General features: G+C 40.8%; 1 protein-coding gene across 7 annotated transcripts in view; it reads left to right on the forward strand.

Moving 5' to 3' along the window:
• rbms3 (RNA binding motif, single stranded interacting protein) overlaps positions 1 to 23,970 on the forward strand; it is a 301,392-nt gene that overhangs the window by 262,271 nt on the left and 15,151 nt on the right. For 6 of the 7 annotated variants that reach the window (XM_039605523.1, XM_039605517.1, XM_039605521.1 and 3 more), the window contains one exon: positions 13,498 to 13,608. The exons of the other annotated variant lie outside the window; for it this stretch is intronic. In XM_039605523.1, the coding sequence (XP_039461457.1) occupies positions 13,498 to 13,608 (111 nt within the window). The remainder of the gene's footprint in view (positions 1 to 13,497; positions 13,609 to 23,970) is intronic. 7 annotated transcript variants of the gene reach the window in all.

A 23,970-nucleotide genomic window follows, 5' to 3' on the forward strand; every position in this document is an offset into this window, starting at 1 on the left:
CCCTCTCATTTCTTTGTACAGAACTTCGTCTCATTTCTTTATTAAGCTACTTGGCATTGACTTAGGAATCATTCAATCTTAAAAAGGCACCTAATTCAAGAAATGAACCAGTGGTGTGTCTACACATAACAAAAAACTTAGCAGAAAACCACTTTTTAAACGGTACCTTCAGGGACTTTTTTACTAGCAGCCATAATTTGTTCCCATTTCTTCAGTCAAAGTCATGAAAAACGCAACAATAAAAGTTTGACAGACATAGAATAGTTTTTTCCTAACGAGCGATTAGCCAAAAACCTGGCATAACTGAAAGCCATGCTCTTAACAAACAGGAAAGAATTGTGAGGTGCATCTGGCCCTTCAGTTGATCCAGTTGATCTACTGTTTACTAAAGCCTTATCAAGTAGCGGATGGCTGTCAACAAGCCATTCTTAAGGAAGACAAACAGAGAGGAAAGCCTGAGGTATGCTAAATTACACAAGAACTAGACTAAAAAACAATGGCACCAAGTCTCGTGGAGTAATAAATCCAAATTTCAAATCATCATCTACATATATATATATATATATATATATATATATATATATATATATATATATATATATATATATATATATATATATATATATATATATATATATATATATATATATATATATATATATATATATATATATATATATATATATATATATATATACTCTTACAGCCATCATGGTTTGGAGCTGTATTTCAGCCAGTGGTTTTGACGATCTTATCAAAATTGATGGAATTATAAACAGAGAAGAGCACCATCAGATTTTGATCTACCATGCAATACCATCTGGAAAGTGTCTGATTGGCAAGAGCTTCATTTTCATGACAATGATCCCAAACACAGTGACAATACAGCAAAAGCATACCTGGATAGAAAAACACACAATGGACTGCCATCAGTCATGGATTGGCCTCCCTTGAGCCCAAACCTCAACATTTTTGAAGCAGTGTGGGATAGTCTTTACAGTGAACAGAACAAAAGGCAGCAAACATCCAAAGAAGAGCTTTGAATGCCCTTCAAAAAGCCTGGCAAACTATTCCTGAAGAAATGACAAGAAAACTTGAGCAAGAGAGTTCAGGCTGTCATGAAGAATAAAGGTGGTCCTACCAAATATTGATTTTCAGGCTCGTTAGAGTTTTACAATCTGTATTTGCAGAGTTATATACTGTATTTTCTTGTATTTTTACACGTTTCAATAAATCGCTGCACATATTTTCAAGCAGGAGAGGTGGCTCAAGGCTTTTTCACATTTCCTGAAATACCCCCGCTTGCACATCCAGTTTTATTTTCCTATTGCTGAAGCCTTACCCGCACTCTTGCTTGAAAATGCTTTTCCTTCTCTGTTGTTATAACAACAAAGCACATTAGTGGTTTACCAAATTGTTTTAAGGTTGAGTTTTTAATTGATCCAAGCTCTATAAGTGTTCTCATTTTGTTTCTTAGAGATTTTAAATCATTCTGCCAGAGATTTTTAGTGTTGCTTGAGGCTTGTTGTGGCCCCTGAAGCATATTCAATCTACTTCATTGCTCTGTTTGTTCACAGAAAAAGACTGGTTACCAGTCAAGGGCAAATATATCTGATTCTTTACCACTATTAAAAAAAAAAAGCTTCACTTTTTGAAATCTCAATACTTTTTTAATACAGTGGGTACTTAGTTCTATTAGCCTGGAAAAGGGAGTGCAGTGAAGATTTTTTTTTCTACATAAAGCACATTTTTAGGACTCTGCGTCACAGTATGGTTCATAATATGCATGTAAATTCTGCACTGTGGTTCTAATTTTATTGATACAATAAGTTATTTTGTCTTTGGAAAAGAAATTACCAGCCTCAGGGTAACTTGTGTTAGTTTTTGCTGAAGTTACCTCTAATGAATCTCACAGCCGCATAATTTAAGTCCTGCTTTGATATCAAAGTTCACTATTCTGTACTAATGAGCAAATGAATATGCATATGGGTGAATAGGTAGCACCTTACAGTTTGGATCTATAACCCGGGGTTATAGAGTTCTATGCTGCAACAAATATTTTATACACTGGGTAGATACCAGCCCAAAAGTGTTATAATAATAGGGAGAAAACTAGTAAGAACACACAGTTCTGGTGTAATTAGTCATTATTTTTTGTGTAGACTGTTAGATTAATTAAATTTGTTTTCCCCAGAAACCTGGGTCGTATGCCCCCACCAGTTTAAATCCTTCTCTCTTTCTCTTACTTCCTAAATTAAAGAGTTTTGGGAGAACCTTATGATATCCCAATGGAGGTGACCTTGCAATGACCTTTCAGTGTTTGATAAAATTGCATTAGTTTATGTTATCCTCTTGTATGATTAGAATTCTAGAGTTACAACTGAATACTGTAACTGTTTTGTGAGTTCCTAATAACCTTAGCCTTTGAACTCTGACAGCCAAAATATTATTGGTTCATTGTTACCGGCACAGAGGCACAAAGCAGTACACACTACCTGATGTATTCATATCATGATATTTTTAGCTGTTGCTGCTGATGGTTCAGCATGAAAAACCATGTTTGGCTAATCAAGTTCATACGAATGTTGATAACATTGTAAGCCTCAGTCAAGAAGACAACTGCTTTAGAGTCCCTGCCACTGAGCAAATTGGGAAACATTGGACTCTGATGCAGCTGATGGTCCAGCACTCACTCACTAGAGGAGTGCTCAACCAGCCGCATGGCTCCCCGCTGTGGCCATTTACCACTCAGTCCTACCCATCTCACTTCCACTCCCGCTGTGGGACAGTGAACATGTAATCTGGTCGCAGCAGGCCACCAGCCCAGCAGACACACACACACACCCACACCCAGCTGCAGCTGCCCTCTGAGGTGCCCAGTTTACCTTTCAGCCACACAACTTCCTGGCTTTTCTTTTTTTGCACATATCTTCGCTCAACCAGCCACCTCCTTACCTCGCGTACTTTGCAGTACTCTCAGGCAGGTATGCTCCTTCCTTATGGCACTCGTTTCAGACTGGATTAAAGCTAGCTCGCTAACAAGCTGCTGTTTTTGCTGCTGCTGCTGAGTCTGCCTGTTGTGAAAATGAACCTGTCTTAGGTGGTAGACAGTATTACGAGGTGAATGACAAACGTGACAGAGACCTCTAATAGTATAACTGCTCAGCATGTGCAGTGCAGCCCGTTTGTGTTTTAGTGTGTACATGTACCCTTTCTACACAAATACGTCTGTATATCTGCTTGTGCCTGTGCATCCACAGTACAAGAATACACACGTTTGCTTGAATGTGCATACTGGTTTCTTCATTTTCTGGCATCTTCTCAGGCTCTCGGCCATGTGGTGTTGTGGTTTGTCTGTCATCACATGGAGAGAATATATACTGCCTCATCATCTATGCTTGGGTAACTGTGCGTGTTTGCCCGATACATGTTTGTATGTACTGTATGTGTTATGAATTGCCATACGTGTGGTCCATACGGGTTATTCCTTACCAGCCCATGCGATGCCTGATGGTCATCCATCTTTCAGCCTTATGTCATGGGGCCTCTTGAAGCCTTTGGCACCAGCCACTAACCAGCAGCCACATTGTACTGTCTACATCTCATCATGCCTCCATGCCAGCAATAGCCATGTGGCGATATAAGTCCCCATGGTCCCGTCCCCATTGTGTTCCATTGGCTCTTTCTGTCACCAAATGGCTGGTAGGTGCTAACCCCAGCTGTCACTGCTGACAGTGAATCATAGATACCAGTCTGTCTCCCTTTATGACCCGTGCTCGTATCAACTACCAGCTACAAACACAGCAGACTGCCCTTTATACACACATGCATACACACACACACACATTCTGCCATCAGTTCAGTGAATCACATCAAATTAGCTAAGCATCCTAGTTCAAATGCTTGGGGGGCTGCTCGGGGCATTAAAAACCAATTGATTGTGCTGCAGTTTGGCGACTCCTTCCTCATGTTGCGTGTTAAACCAATGGAGCGTTGTGCAATGGCGCTCCTGATATCTGGGCAATATGGAGGCAGCAGAGCGTGGAAGGGGAAGAGCTGGACAGTCATACAGAATAGAATAGAAAAGAATAGAATAGATTAGTCTATATGCATGTTAAATAAACTTGTTAATTAATCAAACTTGTTAAGTTTGATTTAACAAAATAAGTATTTAAGAAAAGGTCTAGAGATTATTATTTAGATCATTTCATTACAGATCATTAGGGTAAAATGTGTTTTTGACTGTAAAACACAGTACAACAAACGGCACCTAACGTCTAAATAATGTTGAAGAAGATCATTAAGGAAAGGTTACAAAGGAACTTTGGATAAATTGTGGTATTAGTAATGCCACGACGGGACTGTTGGTTGCTGCAAATGAGTATTGTAATTCATTATTAATTTTAGTATCAAGTAATATCATTTTGGGTTTTTTTAGCTGTTATAAATTGTGCAAAAAGAGTGAAGAAGTCTTAGTAAAAAAGCATAATGTTCATTTTGTACATTATAATCTGCATCATTATAAGCTTGGCTGAAGGACTACTACACTATGATCTTGCATCGTCCCTCGGTTTCTTTGTCAGATCTCACCAAGTCTCACCAAGTACCTGATGGTCAGTGAAAATCTTTATGTCAGGGTTTTATGGTGGGTGATGATATGGGCTGCATCCATCTTTAATTGACAGTCTGTGAGCGGAACTATTGTAAAAAGAAATATCTGCAAATGCCAGATCTCTCTGTGTTTTACATTGTTCCTACAAAATATAACAAGACGTTTTCTTCGGGAGTGCCTGACAGGCTGTTGTTGTTTTTTGATTTTTAAAGTGCTCATATGAATTTTTTATGCTTATATGAAGTTGTCTGTACTTTCTACTTGAGCCTTTAAAAAACAGCATGCCTGCTATGATAACGGTCATGGTAAACTTACTCTGAAATGATATGCTGGCTTTGGTGTTGCTGAGTTGAGTATCTCTCAGCAGGACAAATTTCTCTTCTTTGCAAAATTGTGCAAAGTGCTGGTGGAGCCGTATATTGTTAAAACCCCTTGTTAGTTAGCTACTGCCGATACTAATGATACCGCATTGATTTGTTAACCTAATTTGATGTTTTTCTTCATTTCAGCCCTCCGCTGCCTTTGTAAACCTGAAGTCCATTAACTGCGTTAAGCAGCAATTTGTTGGAAATAATAGATGTTGTGTTGAATGGAAGTAAATCAAACTGCTGACACTGAAAGCAACTTGACCGCTACTTGCCTTATTGCACAGTAAACAGAGAGCACTGCAGCATGTACTTCTAAGGCAAAAGGTGTTTGTTTGTATCTGAGTAGATTAAGTTTGACAAGTCTATCCATACGAAACTGGACTTCATCCCACAGAGGAGCCGGCGCTTTGTTAGCAGTTAGAAAGGTTGACTGAGCAGAGAACAGTTTTCAAAATTTGCTTATCTTCAATTAATGCACAAGATGTTCTCTGCGGGAAACCTGATAGAAAGTGACAGTGGACATCTAAATGAGTCTGCAGTCTGTTCTTACATGCGTTGTTCTTCTTTCCTTTTCCTTTAGTTTATCATTTGTCTTCCTTCTTTCCTTTCTCATCATCTGTGAGATGATCTCACTGGTGAAGTCAAAGCATGACCACTTGCCTGGTCAATGCTACAGAAATCAGCAGACCTTGAAAAAGTACCAACAATTAAAGAACTAGAGGCCCCAAAACGACAAATGCATACGTGCAGCTAACACGCGCGAATGCCTACACACACAAAACACATTCCTTCCAGTGGTAAATCTTACTTACATACAGATCATCAATCACATGCACGTGCTCTTAAATTCAGTTCGCACTGCCAAAGAGTGCCGGACTAAGTGCTGTGCCAGCCATGCGCAGCATTGCTGTCTTTCCCCATGAGTTATCCCCCCCTTTTTTTTCCCTTTCCCCCCTTTTCTCACTCTGAACTGTATGTGCTTCAAGTGTGCATTTGCCTGAGTGCACCGGCCCTTACATACTGGAGGTGAATTATTGAATTCCTCTGCCGTTGCACTCCGGCCAGTTCTCCCTGCTTTGAATAGTCGTTCACTGGGCCTCTGAGAACGTGAACCGTAGCTATCAGCCCTCATCGAATAGGGTTGAATCAGTGCGCTGTGTGATACCCATCTCCCGCTTGACATTAAAAATGCTCCTCGGATTCAGAGAGGGAACATTATGTTGGTCTCATGGATTTGACTGGCGAGGCAGAATTTGAGACGGGGCTACACTCGTCCTTGAATTTCTCTTTTATTTTTTTTCCATCCCCGCTCCCTCTGTACTCCTTCCTGTACACCTACCTCTCATTTCTCCCTCATTTTTGTCTCACTCTGTCCTGTTTCTCTCTCTTCTCTTCTGCCCTTTCAGACTACAACTGCAGCTACTGTGTCCGTGCCAGCAAAAAAAGAAGAAAAAAAACCTTGTCTTGTCAGGGTTAAGGTTTCATATATATGTAAGAACAATACTGTTGCAGAGACACCGGGTGACTGACAAGGAGATTGAGTGGCTGCATTTTCACTGTAAGCTTTTTGGATATTACTTCGACAAATTTTGCGATAGTGGCAAAAAATATGTTTGGAGACAAAGCTGATATGCTTTGGTGGGCAGGCTTTATTAGCTGGCTGTGTTTTTAATTGGATTTCTAATCTTTTTCCCCCCTTTTTTGGTTTTGTAAATAGAGTAAACATTCTAGAGAGATCCTTGTGTGTGAAATGATCTATTTGTCTACAAAAGGCAGTCAGAGAACGGCTGATAAACGAGCACAGTCCGACCGTGGAGAGGAATGGACCTCCCATGAAGACATGACAAATACTGTTACATGCTTCATCTAGCACCCTTATCGCCTCATACACACATTAAGAAACACAACACACAAACGCACGCTACAAATCCATCCAAATAGCATGTCCTATTCGATATGGAGAAGTTGGTGCTTTATTTTTCGTAATAACTTTATTACTAGAATCATTTTATAGTCACAAGCCATCATATTACTGGGGGAAATTATTAGTTTTGCTTTCCTTCACTGACACACGCACATATATATAAGATTACAAAGCAGCAGCATTACCATAATCCATCTCAGCCACGGCAATTTGGTTATACATGCTCCCAGATTTTGACCTGCAATTTTAACCTGTGCACCTCATCTGCCACCTATTGTAAATTGAATATGTAATATTCTAGATGATAGACAAGCTGATGCGTAAATAGGCGGGGGGGAAACAGATTCATCATCGCTCTTATTGCCTTTTCATTGCATAGGACAAATTTATACAAAGTAGATAATCCTCATTGCCACATAACCAGAGGTGAGGAATCTTTCATCTGTATCATGCTCCACATGTTAATCTGTTAACATACATTTTTTGCAACCCCTCGGCTGCTTCAGTTTCTTAGTACCAGTTCTCTGTCTTCCCTGTAGGGCTTTCCTGTGTTTGCAATTAAGATTTCCAAAAACCATTACAAAATCAGATTTCAAATATCCCTGTGATCGCAAAGACCGAGTTAAGCCGCTACACACATCACTGTCAGCTTGGGAGGCTCGTTCATTGCTATCTTTCGGTCTGCGCTACTATTTGCTGCCCCACTTGGGTAAAGTAAGCAGTTCACCGTCCTGGATCAGTCTATAGCACATTTGGTCCTGTGGACACACTCTGTTGTTAATAGTTGAGAAACCCTGGTAGTCCGTTAGCCCTAGGGAGGGATTCGCTCTGAAGATTAGTTTGAAGCACCCGAAATGCTGGCTCCCTTTTCTGTGCTTACCCGAATACAAAGGTGCCCGAGGACATCTGGAAAACATGGTCACAGTTGAAGTAGGTGAAGGATGGCTGAGGAGGGCTACTGTAAATCTTCATACAGCACAACCACAGAACAGGGTAAATAGGAGCATACAGACACTTTTAGAAGACACATTCATATTACTTCACAAGTTTTTGTTTTGTGTTGTTTTTTCTGTAGTTTTTGTAGAGAGACAGTCATTACCAATAGTTTAGCCTTCAGGTGGGTGAGCCTAGTGTAGTTGGGTGCCGTTACCACTCAGCCATCTGCAGATGTGCTGTGTGTGAGCATGATTGCATTAGGGAGGGTATTTGTCATGTTGCTGGTTTGTCATGCTGCTTGTTTACACTGTGACATTATGGGGACTTGTCTTCCTCATGGGGACAAAAAGCTCATCCCCATATAGCCTTGTTAGGAGACCGCGATGAAGCTCTTTGGAGTCATGAAGCTGGATAGTGACAGTACGTACTTTGCAGAATTAAGACCCTGAAGCATGGAGCGTGCGTGTCTCATTTCCACTGACACAAAACACACTAACTAGTACAAATGAGCATCAGTGTCCAAACCACAGTGCCTCACATGGAGAAAGCAACTGTCAAATACAGTGAGGAATGCGTTGAGTCAAGTGCAGGTCGTCTTTCATGGGCCCGACACAAATGAAGCTTTGTTTTGGCCAAAGACTCAGAAATACAGCCCTGGCCCATTGGCGTTCTTGAGGCTTTTAATGTGCCCGTCTTCTGTCTTCTCATTCCCCAACTTTAATCAACATCTTCCCCCAACACAAAGCATATAAGCATGGTCTCTTCTTACCAGGCTGGCAGTAGAACACTACACAGTGATCATCTTGCAAATAGTGAAACATGGGGACCTGCAAGGTGAGGAAAGGAATGTGAACCTCTATTTGTGGCCTCAAGCTGTTTTCCAAGTGAAGGTATTGCCCCAAGGTAGTTACATGTATCAACACCGGCTTGAAGCAGCAGGGTAGATATGCAATAATGTGGGAAATTATAACCTGTGGCAGTGAGAGATTAGCAAAAATAGCTAGCTGTGGGGGTGCTGTGATCAGGTTTTTCAAGCTGATACTGATCAGTTTTCATGTCAGCAGAATCAGACACTGTAATGCTTATCTTTACAGGAAGTCCATAACAATTTTCTCGTTTTATTTTCTTTTTTCACTCTAAAATATTACACTATGTTCATTTTGAAGGCAGTTGTCCCTCTTTGCCTGCCTAAGATAGAAATCCCAGTCTCAGAAAGCACACTTTTAGTGTTTACAAAACTGGATGAAATTCTGGGCGTCTCCCAGAAGGACATGTTTAGTAAAAAAAAAGTACTGCTTTCAGTCTGATACCAGCAGCCTGAGCATACTGCTTAGCTGACTGCATCTTGAGTATATGGAGGTCTGGACCTGAATGTAAATTATCATAATAGCCTGCTGCATGTGGTGGAGATCCTTCAGCCATAATGGACCGGGCAGTAAAAACGGTCACTATTTGTGTGACATTTATGTAGTTGCCTCACCTTTTTTACAATTGCCGTTTCTGATCAGCGGATGTAAAGTCGAGGTAATGAATATCAGCTGATACCAACCAGTGTTTCATCAGCAAGTGCTTGTAATGCGTTAGTCATTAAAAGAAAACACTGCTGGTCGTAAGAATTTTTACAAGATTTCTTATTTACTGTACATTGTGTCAAGCTGTTGAGCGTATATCAATGTATTTTACAGGCAACGAGTGGATATCATCTCATCTCCGGTCTAAAGCAGAATCAATACCACCTTAAGCAGGACGGGCTTTTCCACGCGCACGCACAAACAGGAATACATGTGCATACATTGAGGAGCTCTGTAAACATCGTCTCATACATTTGTAACAGATACGTCTGCAGCAGGCATTATCTTACTCTCTCTTACACACAGAGGACAAATCAAAAACATATATTGTCTCTTTGTGTCAATCTCTTTCTCATTTTCTTCCTCTCTAGCCCATCAATGGACAGACGCACAACCAGACAGACGCTTTTGCACACAGACACACACACACACACTAAAACCCTCTCTCTCACAGACACTCAGTCTCACAAACACAGAAAATCGAAATCACAAATCGGCTTAACTCTCCCTGACACATCTGTGAATTAAGCCTTTCCGTTGCTCTCCCTTTCCCATTATAAAGGCATTGTCAGAGGCTGAATCGGTAACAGGTAGCCCACAGCCCCTGCTGCTTCCTTCTCGCTTCTCCTCTCTCTTTTTTTTCTTCCGCCTTACTCATCTATCTTCTTTTTCATTCTCGGTCTTTGACTTCTCTCTCTCGCTCTTTCTTTCCAGCATTCCACTTTTTCTCTTCAAGTCTCTGGCTTCACTCCCCTCATCTATCTTTCTTCACTCCCGTCTTCCCCGTGACCTCCATCTTTGCTTAATCATCTCTCTCCTGTCCTCACAGTGTCTTTCTGTCTCTCTTTCCTCATTTCCCCTTTCCTTTTATTTATTCATCTGTCACAGCCAGTGGCAGAATGGTACTCGGTATTTTCATTTGGTGCTACTTTATAAGTCCTCACATTTCACAGGGAAAGCCTGTGTGCTTTTGACTGCATTAATATTGCTGCTATAATTTGTCAGTTCAGCTTAAATACAAAATATAGGGTCAATTTTTAGGACACTAAGTATGATGATACAGTAAAGTACTCAGCAGCATGTAAAGTGGTTACATTTGTCAGTAGCACCTGTAACATGAAAATACTGCCTGCATACATGTTGATACATCAATAAGAATCTGATAAGTGTTACACTAAGAGATACCTGTACTTTTGTAAATATTGTTTGTTGATTAGCAGTTTTAAGTGTGGTCAAAAATATATAGAGCTTCATCAAACTTCACAATTATGTTCACAATAAAAAACAAAACCTAACAGAAACAATTTTTTCCACTGAGATTGGCATTAAGTTTGAACTTTAAGGTGTATTCTTTTTCTTCTTCTAATGCCAGTGCTATGTTTCCACAAGCTTCCAAGGGGTCTGCTTGGGTCTGACTGACATTTCATCAACAGAGCGAGTATGCCAAGCTCAGTGCAGATGTCTACATGCCCTCCAATTTGGTGTCAACACATTACTTCCTCAAAAAGAAATACTTTATGTGTCCTTGAAGTGCACTCCCAGCAGCTTAGAATGTGGTATAATAGGTACAACTACTTGCCCGTGGTGTGCAAAGATTCCTGTCTGCATATCCACGAGGGAATTTAATCTTAGTTTAAGTTCAGGCGGGATATATCAACCATACTGTCATGTGAAAAAGAAAGCACATCCTTACTGCTTCCAGTAAGTAGGAAAGTAGCAGCCTGTGGTTGATGATCAAATGCACTTGATTAATTGATCATCAGCGAGTGTAAACGCCTCTATAAAAGCAGTTTGTTGTTTGCTGATCTGGAACATTCAGGCGTTTGTTAACATAATGTTGCAATATCCCCAGAAGTGGACATCTCAGCGAATTCGACGCACAATGCTCAGAGAAACTGCAGAATGCCAAGAGCTACTTCTCAGAGCTACAAGCCTCCTTTAGCATGTTAAATCTTAAAGTTTATGAGAGTACAATTAGGAAAAACACTAAACAAGTTTGGCCTATTTGGAAGGGTTTCCAGGAGAAAGCCTCTTCTCTATAAAACAAACATGCCAGCACAGCTTAGGTTTGCAAAGTTGCATCTGAAAAAAAACACACAACCTTTGGATCTATGTCATTTGGATAGATTACACCAATGTGGAGACATTTGGGCCATAATCTGCAGCAACATGTTGAGCAAAAACCAAACAGCATATCAGCACAAACACCCTCATTGTAAAAGTCAAGCACAGTGGTGGAGGGTTGATGATTTGGGCTTGTTAATCAGCCAGAGGACCTGGGCCACCTTATTGTCACTGAGTCGACCATATGACTCTAGAATACTGTATACCAAATTATTCTAGAGTCACATGTGAGGCCACCTGTCTGACAGCTAAAGCTTTGCTCTAACTGAGTCATGAAATAGGACAAAGATCCGAAAGAATCGAGGTGTCACAATGGCCCAGTCAAAGTCCAGACCTCAACCCTGATCAAAATGCCGTGGCGAGACCTTAAGTGAACTGTGTATCAACAAAAGCCGGAAAACCTCAATGAACTGAAGCAAAGCTGCAAAGAAGACCGGCTAAAATTCCTCCCCAACAATGTGAGTGACTGATAAAGTCATACAGAAAACAATTACTTCAAGTTATTGCTGCTAAAGGCGGTTCAACAAGCTATTAAATCCTGGGGTGTACTTAGTTGAAAGCTAAGTAGCCTACACACCATGCAGCGAGTCCTGTGAAAACCTTCTTTTTCACAAGATTGTATTTCATTACCTTCTTCACTCCTCACAGGGCCTTAATTTGTTATCAAACATTACATTTATTTAGTGACTGGTAATTACGCTGTAATTGACCCCACGGTTATCCATTTAGCCTTACAGTTTTCAACAACACTAGTCTAGGACATGAAGAGGTGACAACTAATCCCACTTTTTGTGTCCACTCGTTATCCAGTTTCTTTCTTGTTTGTGTACCTCCACAAAGTTTCATGTGAAGCTTCTATATTGAGCTCGAGGTAGCAGAGATGGAAGAGGAGAGGGAGGAAGGAAGAGCGGTTTAGCTGCCTGTGTTGGGAATGCAGGGAGTAGACAAGCAGAGCAATTCTGACAGGCTGTGTCTGCACAGTTTGTTCTCCAATAGGCCCACACAGAGTCGCCAGTGGGGTACACACATGCACACACACTCCCAAGCATACACTACTTAAATTGCACGCTCACACACACACACACACACACACACACACACACACACACATACTTTTAAGTTAGACAGTACTGTCCTCCTTCACACTCGCTACACACAGTGTGTTGCAGGCTTACCCGCAAACACACACAGGCACCGTTACAGTGTTACGAGTACACAACAAGAGAAGAGAGGCGAGCAGAGGAAAAAGGGCTGGTTTTGAACGCATTCCTTCGAAGGCTTCAGTGCTGAGGAAATGGAGCTATCATGACAAGGGATGAAAGAGCAACAATGGTTTCATCACTTTCCCTCATGTTTCACTGCACCGTGAAAAAGAAGCTTCTAGTGTTCTCATCCGCCCGTTAGGGAAAAACATGCTGTGCATTATACTGGGAGGACAGGCTCAAGAGCGAGCAAGTGAGAGCGAGGGACGGAGAGAAAGCATTTTCGCTCGGCAACCAAAAAAAAAAAAAATCATACTGCTGATACATCGGCAGCAGATAGTGAAGGCTTTGATAGACTAAAGACAGTGGTGTGTATTGGTCCCCGTGTTCTGTTGCTGTTTACTGTGCCCAAAAACCCTCCTGTCGTCTTCTGTTTCTATTCATTTCATGCTTTTGATGATTCTATCACTAACCCAAGTTTTCTTCTTTCTGTCCTCATGCTGGCATTCTCTTATGTTGTACTTCATCTCACTTTGTTTCGCCTAGTCTAAAGCACTATATAATTTATATTTAGACAGTATGAGGACTAGCAACTACTTGTGGAAGTTCGCTTAAGGCTTATGTAAGCCCGCATAGTTAATCAGAGAGAGACATGCACTAAACCAAAATGCTCAGTCTCCATCATTTCTTCTGTTCCTCAATTCTTCTCACCTTGTCTTTTTTTTTGTTTTTTTGTTTTGTTTTTACCTGCTTCCCTCAGGGTGCAGTGATCACGCCAGCCATGGACCACACTATGTCCATGCAGCCTGCCAATATGATGGGCCCTCTCACTCAGCAGATGAACCATCTGTCCCTGGGCACTACAGGAAGTGTGAGTAGGATTCACAGCGAATCACACGCAGATAATCCCACACAAGCACACATAGTTACCGTGATCATCGTGACAGATTCTCAAAGCTACGAGGAAATTTTGAAGCGCTCCAACATGTTAGCTGTACTAGCAACAACCTGTTGCTTTGAGAATTTAAGTTAGTTTTGCATTAAATTTTTGAAAAGGTTCCTGGATGATGAAGTTTAGTTGAATTTAGTTTAGCTTTGCACTAGGTACAGCCATGCAGCAGCTATTCTTCAATAACAAAACCCTTGTGACTACACTCTATGGCGACTTACACAGAGATGTATGTAAAACATAAAAAACAATGCACACAAGTCCTTAAAGTACAACCAGCAACCATCTAAATTCCAATGGCCTCATTTACAATTTGTACTCTGTATTACATAAGCTGTGCTTCTGTGCACCATAACAACAATACATAATAACATTTCAACATTCATTTTAATAATTTCGAGCTGTGATCTATAGCCCTGGCAAAAGGATTTCCAAGTCTCTGAGTCTGGTTTGATTTTCAGGTCTTTTCAGACAGAATAAACAAGAGATCATGGTTTGGGTTAAAACTTGTTTTCATCCTTTTACAGTGTTAGAAAGCTCCATTCATAGCTTGCCAGAGTGTCGTCCTCGGTGCATATTTTACATGCTTACTGGAAGTCACTTAACTCTAAGAAATACCTACACTCTACAGTAACAGCAAGCACAAACAAATTTTCCTCTGCTTATCCGAATTCCGGTCACGGTGGGTAAGCAGTGTAATCCAGGTGTCTTTCTTTCACCAGCAATGCATTCTGGTTTCTGGTGGAGTATCCCGGGGTGTCTGCAGGGTAGATGACATGTAGTCTGCTCCAAAATGAAATCAAATCGATTCATAGAAGGGTGCACTTTAAATATACGTGGTCGGTTGTGTTTCTGTTATTTGTTTCCTTTATTCCAGTACACAATTGGAAAATATCTAAAAAAATCTGCGTCTAGTCTTGAGAGATGAAAAGTTGTTGTCAGGGGTGCTATAGGTCGGTATGACCGAGTTGGAGGCTTTTCATCTCAGAGAACATTGTTCGTTTAGTTTAGAAACACTGAGTAAGAGATGGGTTTTACATTTCCTTTCAAAGCAGCCAAACCTTCTCAGGCTGTCGCCACATGTGCTCAGCCACGGAGCTGCCATATCATTTGTTTTACACGGCATGCGTTCACAGCCACATATTGAGAGAGCGTATTTCCTTCCTGATCTTCCACATTAAACAGACTTCCTGTGAAGCTTAACAGTGTGACAGGCCTCTCGCTTCTCCACCTTTTTCACTTTCACCCCCTAATTTCTGTTTCTTTCTCACACTTTTCTATCTCCCCTCACTCTCTAAATCACACAGAAAATCTATCGCTCCATCAGTTTTCCACACACTCACTTACAGTTGCTGGCCCCTAAACCGTGAACTCCCCGCCTGTTTCAGGATCAAGTCGACTTAGAGGTGTCACACGGTTCTGAAGCCTGACTTCCTGCCCTAACCCTGCTGCCCGCGGGCAGGCGGGCAGGCAGACAGCTTTGCTCCAGAACTACGTTTGATCTCTGTGTGTGTGTTTGTGTGTGTATGATTGAAACAGTGTTGCATTGTACAGTTATCCATGTGTTTCCAGGTGAGCTGTCAGCGACTGTGACGCCATGTTGGCTCTGTCAGGAATGCCCCCTCCCTAATCTGCCCCAGCTGTGCTAACAGCCAGGATTAGAGACAGGCTAATCTATGATGATGGCTTCTGATGTTTGATGGGTTGTATTATAGGAGAAAGTGGGTTAAAGCTCTCTGTCTGCTTTTTTCATTTCGGGTTTACCCTTTCTACCTCTCCCCTTTATTCGTACTTAGCTTTCCTGAGGCGATGTGCTGTGTAGCCTAACCTCTCTACGGCTGAACTAACACGCACGCCATGCCACACTTGATCATCTTGGGGAACTGAGACGCGTTTCCTGTAAAGCTGACTCTTACGCCAGATGTAAAATCCCTTTCATGATTGGGAAAGCCTGTTTAAAAAGAAGGGGTTAGGAACCAGGATCTGTAACTATTCATGTATTTAACTGGACTTGACACCACATACTCTTAGAGCACATTCCTCAAGTGTACACACAGAAGTGGTGAGGTTATTTTGAATGCCCCTACTGGTCACGTGACTTAGCCTTCGCCGCAGAAGAGCACCTGCAGTAAGCACCGTCTCCAGAGTCAACAACTTATCATGCTTCTGGCTGCTGAAGTAGAAGCCACACCTCAGAATACTCTTGGCTGTTCCAGGCCTCGCTGCGGCTGTTTGTGTATGGCTGTGGCTTCCTTCTTCTCTCCAAGAAAAGAACCAAATGTTCTCAGTCCGCCCAAGCTGTCACACTGGTGTGGTGACCGTAGCTTTCCGAGAATGCCGTGTTATTTTGCAGCGCAGATCAGCTTGCAGGGTGAGGCTTTAAAAAGGAGCGGCAAGGAAAAACCTCGCCTCATAACGAATGAGCATGGATCGTTGCCTCCTAATGGTCACTGCTTTGGAATTTAGCTGCTTCACCAGAAAATGTTCTGTTTTGAACTCATCCAGTTCAGCTTGGTGTCTGTCTGACTTGAACGACTTGATTACAGAATGCTAAAGAACCTCAGGCGCACTGTTTATGGATGGCACACATAAACATGCCATCCATGCTTCACGCTGATTTATTTTACCTTGTTTGGTGCATATTGCTCTGTTGCTGATTTATTTACCGTCTTCGAGGTCTCACCACTTAACAGGAGTCTATCTGTCATGCCTCGTGTCCCTGTTAGTCGCTGTGCATGTGCATGTGCACATGTGCATGCGCGCTGTTCGTCCTTTTGATATTTGTGTCTGTGTGTGTGATTGCATGCCTGTCAGCATCTGCGTTTGTGTGAACGACATATTGTTTGACATGACAGGAGGTGACCTTCCCTCAGTGTTCTCCATCCTCTTTCTGTCATGGCATGAAGAACACAGGTCTCTGTTGTCATGGTGACAGCGGTGATTGACAGCGTCTGTGTCACACGAAGACAGATTTGTATGAAGTGTTTTCCTGTATTATCTGGACAGTTTCCCTCGTGTTTTTGTTTTTTCTACATACATCTGTGCGTGTGCATGCTCATCCACTTTCCCTGCATAAGTAAAGTTGACGAGCATGCACTTTCTTCTTCCTCTTCGACTTCGGACTGTAACACATGTTGACACCCTGCTGATTCCCCCTACCACCGAGCTCTTTGGTCTTTGCAAGACTGGGATGATTATTTTTTAATGCAACACTCTTGAACTATCTTTATTTTGTCTTAGTCCAGGTTTACATTCTTTTGAAATATTTGGAGCTTGTTGTTTGAAATTGGTCTGATCCTGAATCTAAAGGCTGGATCGGGAATCAGTGACCTCCCCTCATTTCTTTTATATTTTGCTGTGAAAATAGGAAATAGGTGAAGCGATTTGACGAAACATGGAAATATATAAAGTAATACATCATATGAGGCAAAACCAGGGCTTGTGCAATTTTAAGAAGTCAGTATTTGGTGCGATCACCTTTATTCTGGCTGGGGAGAGGGAGGTCTGGGCTTCTCTGCTTAGGCTGCTGCCCCCGCGACCCGACTTCGGATAAAGCGGATGAGGATGGATGGATGGATGGACCTTTATTCTTCAACACAGTCTGAGCTCTCTTAGGCAAGCCTTCTTTTAATTCCTTTAAATAGTCTTCAGGAATAGTTTTCCAGCCTTCTTGATGACAGTGTGTTTGGGATCATCGTCATGATGAAAAATGAAGCCACTGCCAATCAGACTCTTTCCAAATGGCACTGCATAGTGGATCAATATCTAATGGTACTTTCCTGTGTTTATAATTCCATCAATTTTGACAAGATTCACCTCTTGCACTTCTCTCCTGACCTCCACCATATTGGTAGCGATTTGAACCAAATATTTCCTGTACTCACTGATTTTCAGTTGTTAGGGTTCAATGTTGAGAGAAGAATCCATAAAAACCACAGATCCAGGCGTGTGCAATTTAGACGGCATTTTAATGAACACATGTGTGAGTTCAACAACCCAATCAGTGTTGAACTGTCTTTCTCATATTCAGACAACTGTTTTATGGGGTTAAGAATTGTACAGCCCCCTTTTCTGTTACTAGGCAGATTTACGTCACACCAAAACCACAATGACTTTTAACATAGAACATCATCTTCGTGTCGACGGCTGATGCTTCCTGTTAGCCCGCCTCGCTGTCGCTTATCTCCTGGAACATCAAGTGCACTTCCTGTAGAAAATGTCACTCATACAGGCACAACTTCTTAAATCAAAGATAAATGCATACTAACTCTTTATTATGGCTTGCACTCGCTCTGGTTTCGGTTTCGCTTCTGCAAAAGCACACCGTTTCCTGTCAGCCTGCAATCAGCTTCTCCCCCACTGAAGACTATGTGTAAGAATATAAAACATTCAAAACCTTTAAATTATAGATTCAACTGATTATAACTGAACCTGTAATAAAGACTAATATAATACCAATATATTTTGAACATCTGAGTGCATCTGAATGCAACATCACATGAAATGGTAATGATGATTATAAAATAACAGCAAATAATAGCAGTAAAATATTTCTATTCCTGACACTTCCCTTTTGACCTCTGGATGACATCCAGAGGTCACCAAAACAACGAAAAGCATAACCGAAACTAATAATTCACGGAGTAGATCCTAGTCTAAGACTAGATCCACCTTAACTGTAATGGATAAAACCTTCTCCCTACTATGCTCTAACTTACTCTGTTTTCTCAATTGTTCTCTTCATTCAAAAGCATAAACCTAATTATGTTTTGACTTTCTGACTTTTGTTCCTATATAATCTTAAACATCACTCATCTCAATCTACAGCCTTTTAACAGTCTTACAGCACTGCTGTCATATGTTTCCTGTTGTTCACTCTATTCAACATCCTGTACTGTCACAGCTCTGGCCTAAAATTACCTTTCACAAGAAAAATCCTAAACACTTATTCTACTCAAGGATCAAAGAAAACAACCATTTTAATCACTAAGTGTAAGCACCTAGTTAATTGCTCCTAGATAAACTTCATCATAGCTAAAAACTGAACTCTCACTGTATTTTGAACTCCCATTTCCTGGGTGATAACCTGTTTGAATATATCATTTTATTTCATTTTGCTGCTTTTAATGTAATGACTCCTTCTAACTTAAACTTTATCAGACTTAACCAACATATATAAGCTTTCTCCCTTTGCTTCTGTTTTCTGTATTTCTGTATTCTGTAACTGCTTTTTATATAAGAGGACTAAGTTAGAACTGCATGTGTTATCTCCATATTTTACATGTCACACAGTTTAGTTACAAACGAAACTCCTATTCAGTTAAATGCTAAATGGATTTCAGGCCTTTTGCCTGGAATCAATACTGTCAGGTCTTAATGAACTCTATATGTCTGTAAGCGTGTGCAATCCTTCAATAACTCAGGTCATTCTCACAGTAGATTGGCTAATCATAACGTTAACCAAAAGTTTATGACCCTCAAGAGACGACTCTCTGAGCCACAAAAATGCACAAAAATGCAATGTGTATGAAAAATCATTTCTACATATATAATCTCCAATATTATTCATTTGAGTCAGCGAGACTTTTAACATCCTCATAAAAAGCTCTCCTCTACCCTAAAAATAAATCTATTTACTATCTGTTCAAAAAGAAATCCCACATTTTCTACTCATAAAATCTTCACTATTTTCCCCCAAAGCATATCCTTTATTCCCACAGTTTCCCCTTTAAGTTTGGTGTACAACTTCTTATTAACCCCAGCAATTTATCTTCTAAACAGAATTCAGTTCATTTTAATCCTTTCTTTTAACAAGTCCTCAGTTTTACTATATCTAGATTATCAAACAACCCCAATCATTATAAAATCCTAGTAAAACCCCTTTCAAATTAAACAAATTAAATCTTAAATCTCTCTTTTTTTTGACACATCTCATGTGGCAAAAACTCAACATGCTCCACCCAAGCTTAACAAATCAAAAGGAAAAAAGGTTAGTCATTTCATTTCTCAGAACAGCTCAGCAATTCTCCTCTCCGGTGTTTTGCTCCAGCCCTGAAAACCTGTGTTTAAGGAACAAAATCAATTCAATCATCATGTCAAATCCCCTCCAACTCGTTGCTCCATGCAAAGTCTGGATCCTTGGAATTTCCTGAAAACAAAACCTTTACTCAACTCTCCCCCTATATGATCCAATCTGTGTCATGACACAAAATAAACTTAAACAGAACAGTTATTAATCATGTGTTACCTCAGTTAATGGTAACTTAAGTTACATCAATGTTTCCCTTTTAGCATTTTATAATGTATCAATATGGTCTAACCCAAATCAACAAAGCAGAAATTCACCCAAAGGAACATCAGCATCCCCAGATTTAAGTCTTCCACTTCTCCTGTTTGTCAACCTTTATTTATTTCCCCCTTGGTCCAACCACTCACATTCACTCCCATGCATTCACACATGATATTTTTTTGCTGATCTGCAGCCTTCTCGCAAGACGTCATCAGATGCTCCACATCAGCAAAATGAGCTCAATCATTTGCATTTGTTTCGTTTCGTTTTCCTTTTAGGAAAATAGTTCTCTATACTTTTGACTGGATTGAATCGATACAACCCATTTTTAGACAGAGACTCGCCGCCAATCAGTCTCTGATTGTAATCAATTATAATCCGTACTGCCCACCTGATTTTCGTACTTGGTAACTTTGTCAGCGTCGTCGGTTCACTCTCTTCCAGGCCTGCTTAGAACAAAAATGAAATAGAGAGCTAATTATTAGCTCATCAAAGTACAAAACAAAATCACCTGACAGGTTTTTTCCTGAGTGCACTACTACAAAAAATTTTTGGGGCCCCTCTCAGACATATCCATGTCTTAATTAAACACCCTCTCTGGAAATAAAACAACGGCCTCAAAAATCTGAAACAATCTTAAATTTCACCCGCTCAACACATCGAAAACCTCGTCAAAAGATCAAAGACCGTTTTCATTCAGCACAAGATAAAACCAATTTCAACAACGTATCATCCTTAAATTATAAATTTCCTGTCCAAATCTGCCCCTCTGAACAGACCTGACCACCGTAATCAAATATCCTGATACTTTACCATTATATATTTCTCCCCATACTCTTCATCAGCCCCGATCTCTCTTGAACTGAAAGCCTCCGACACACACGCACACAGGAAGTGTCTTTGTCACTCACTCACTCCAGCTAATTTGCATAAACCCACAGCTCAACAGCCAACTTAACAAGAGGAATACATGTTTAAACCTTATCACATTATTGAATTATTTTCATTTTCTTTCTATACTAATCACTTACTTTGATCAATCAGTGCAAGAGCACCCTAAGTAATTACTCCTCTTTTGTTTTTGTTTTTTCCATAACTCACCCCTTGTCATACAGCTTCGTTTGAGTTATTCCACAACTCTATTTTATCCAAGTGTGTTTTAAGTGTATTTTCTCCAACATTCACACCATTTTAACCCTCATGAAATTACCAGGCTGATTTAATTACATATGTTTGTGTTCTTAGCCAAGTTTTAATCACTATCTATGCATTACTCTTCATGAGCTTATCTCTGTAAGGTTAGTGCATTTTCCGCTTTGTATGTGTGATTTCTATAAATGTTTCTTTATGATCTTTGTGATCTTGTAAATGTTTCTTTTGCAGTGTTTCAAACTCCTTTGACAGGGTGTATTTTTTCTCTCTGGTTCATCACTGGTCCTTGTTAATGACATTTCCCTTGCCTGTGCCCAGTGGCCTTACCTGTTAAATCCGCCTCCTCCAGTGACTCCAAGGTCACCCGGGACTTAGGTTCGAGCAATCGTGACTGCGCCTTGCCTTAGGTTGTCCCAGGGTTTCGAGGTGGGATCTTACCCGTCATGGGCTGTCCAGCCTTCCATGCCCGCCTACTACAGGAGCCAACTGGGCAAGAGTGTTATCAGGCCTAGGGACACACTGGTTCTGGAAATTAAAGGAGTGTAAACTGCTTTCTTTATTAAACTTTCCAACAATAATTTCACATGTAACAGTTTGTGTACGTGCATTTTCAATTCATTAATGTAATTGTTAGTTCCTGTATTTATTTCTCTCAGTCTGTCTCTTTTCTAAACCCTGTAATTAATATAATTTTATTACTTTATTACTTTTTCTTAAAACATGCATTCGCTTCATCTTCTTAGAGTTTAACTCATCTGTCTATTTCTCTGGGAGCTCCCCTGACATCATCAGTCACACACACCTTCCTCTCACACACACTTTTAAATAGAGCTCTTCCAAACATCAGGACAACTAACACTTCTCCACGCACAGGACCATTCTTTAGGTCAGTTTTATAGCATCAGTCACCCAATAATCTCTTAACTGGGCTTCCCAAGTGTATATACTTATGTGTTTTCAATCAGAAAAATAAACTCAACCTGTCAAACTTTAAAACATCCTACTTTTCATCACAAAAGAAATATATTTCATACCCCTTTCTTTCATACACACTTTTAAAGGTTCTAACCTCTTTCAGACGCCATGACTCGTCTCACACACCCTGCCTTCTCTCTCTCAAACTTCCATTTTCCACTCACTCAGACAAATCATGCAGAGTCACTCAAATCACATACTGACAGCCTTCACACAATTAAAATCACACAAGATACGCTTTCATACGAGTATTTTGGACATGCCTTCCATGATCAGAAAGAGCAAGTCAAAAGAAAAAAGAAAAAGAAAACTGAAACCTCTCATCGTCTCGCAGCTTCTCCCCACACACACATATAACTGGAAAATAAACCACACCAACATTTATGGCTCACTTAACTATACATCTATCAAAATTCAGTCATTTACTATACATCCACACTAATATATTCACACTGTATTTACACTCTCATAATAAGCAAAACCAACCTCTTATATACAGGCATTTAGCAAAAAGCTCAGTCCTCTCGAAAACTGAAACCACCCTCTCTGCGCGTCTCCGCTGCTCATTTGCATTTACACACACAATCAGTGCACTTCCGGCTGTGCATGACTGACACAGAGACTGATCTTACTCATAGATCTCATATTTTATATTACAGACGTCTTATTAATTACAACTGCACAGATTTTTAGGCCTTGTCGCTCCTACAAATTTCGAAAATTTACCATAACCGACTCGAACGGGCAAACCTCAGGTTTTTGCAATCAATTCACCAGACCAGACTCGAACTGCTCTGTCCAGATTTCTAGCCCCTAACTTAATTTACCGGTAGCCAAAAAGCGCAAGAATAGGGGACTTGAACCCTAGCAATTTCGGAGTTTCCCAACCTCTCCCCGTTGTCGACGGTACTATCCCTACTGTCCTAGTAGGCCTAAGGTCAGCGCCCTGCCTTAGTGCAAGCGTTACCAAGGAGAAAATGCGCTTCTTAACAGACGCCGCTGTCGTTTCTAGAAAAATTTAGAGTAATTTGAACCAACAATCTACATCCAAACCAGGATTAAGATTGAGGCAGGTCTACCTTTGTGGACATAGGGGACTTGAACCCACGAGATGACCATCACAAGATAGACCCAATGTCCAGCGGGACTTGAACCCACAGAAATGACCAATTTCCCTACTTTCTACATTTCTTTGGGACTTGAACCCATTACTTTTACTTATCACTTATCCTTACTTCATCCAGCATGCTCATGAAATTCCCATCAAACTCAAAACAGACCTTCACCAGTAATTACAGTGACCAGGCTTTTAATTTGACATGCCCAATGTGACACCTTTTGGAAATATATTTCAACAGGCAGTGTCTTACCTTTAAATGCCCCGGGGAATGCCTGCTCACTTTCACCACTGATTACCGTCTGCCCGTCCAATTGCCACGGACCCCGGATCTCACCAAAACCCCACCCAGGGGTTATTCCTCTCTCTCACCGGAACGAGCCCCAAATGTTAGGGTTCAATGTTGAGAGAAGAATCCATAAAACCACAGATCCAGGCGTGTGCAATTTAGACGGCATTTTAATGAACACATGTGTGAGTTCAACAACCCAATCAGTGTTGAACTGTCTTTCTCATATTCAGACAACTGTTTTATGGGGTTAAGAATTGTACAGCCCCCTTTTCTGTTACTAGGCAGATTTACGTCACACCAAAACCACAATGACTTTTAACATAGAACATCATCTTCGTGTCGACGGCTGATGCTTCCTGTTAGCCCGCCTTCGCTGTCGCTTATCTCCTGGAACATCAAGTGCACTTCCTGTAGAAAATGTCACTCATACAGGCACAACTTCTTAAATCAAAGATAAAT

The sequence above is a fragment of the Oreochromis aureus genome, linkage group 22, assembly GCF_013358895.1.
Source record: "Oreochromis aureus strain Israel breed Guangdong linkage group 22, ZZ_aureus, whole genome shotgun sequence".
NCBI lineage: Eukaryota > Metazoa > Chordata > Actinopteri > Cichliformes > Cichlidae > Oreochromis > Oreochromis aureus.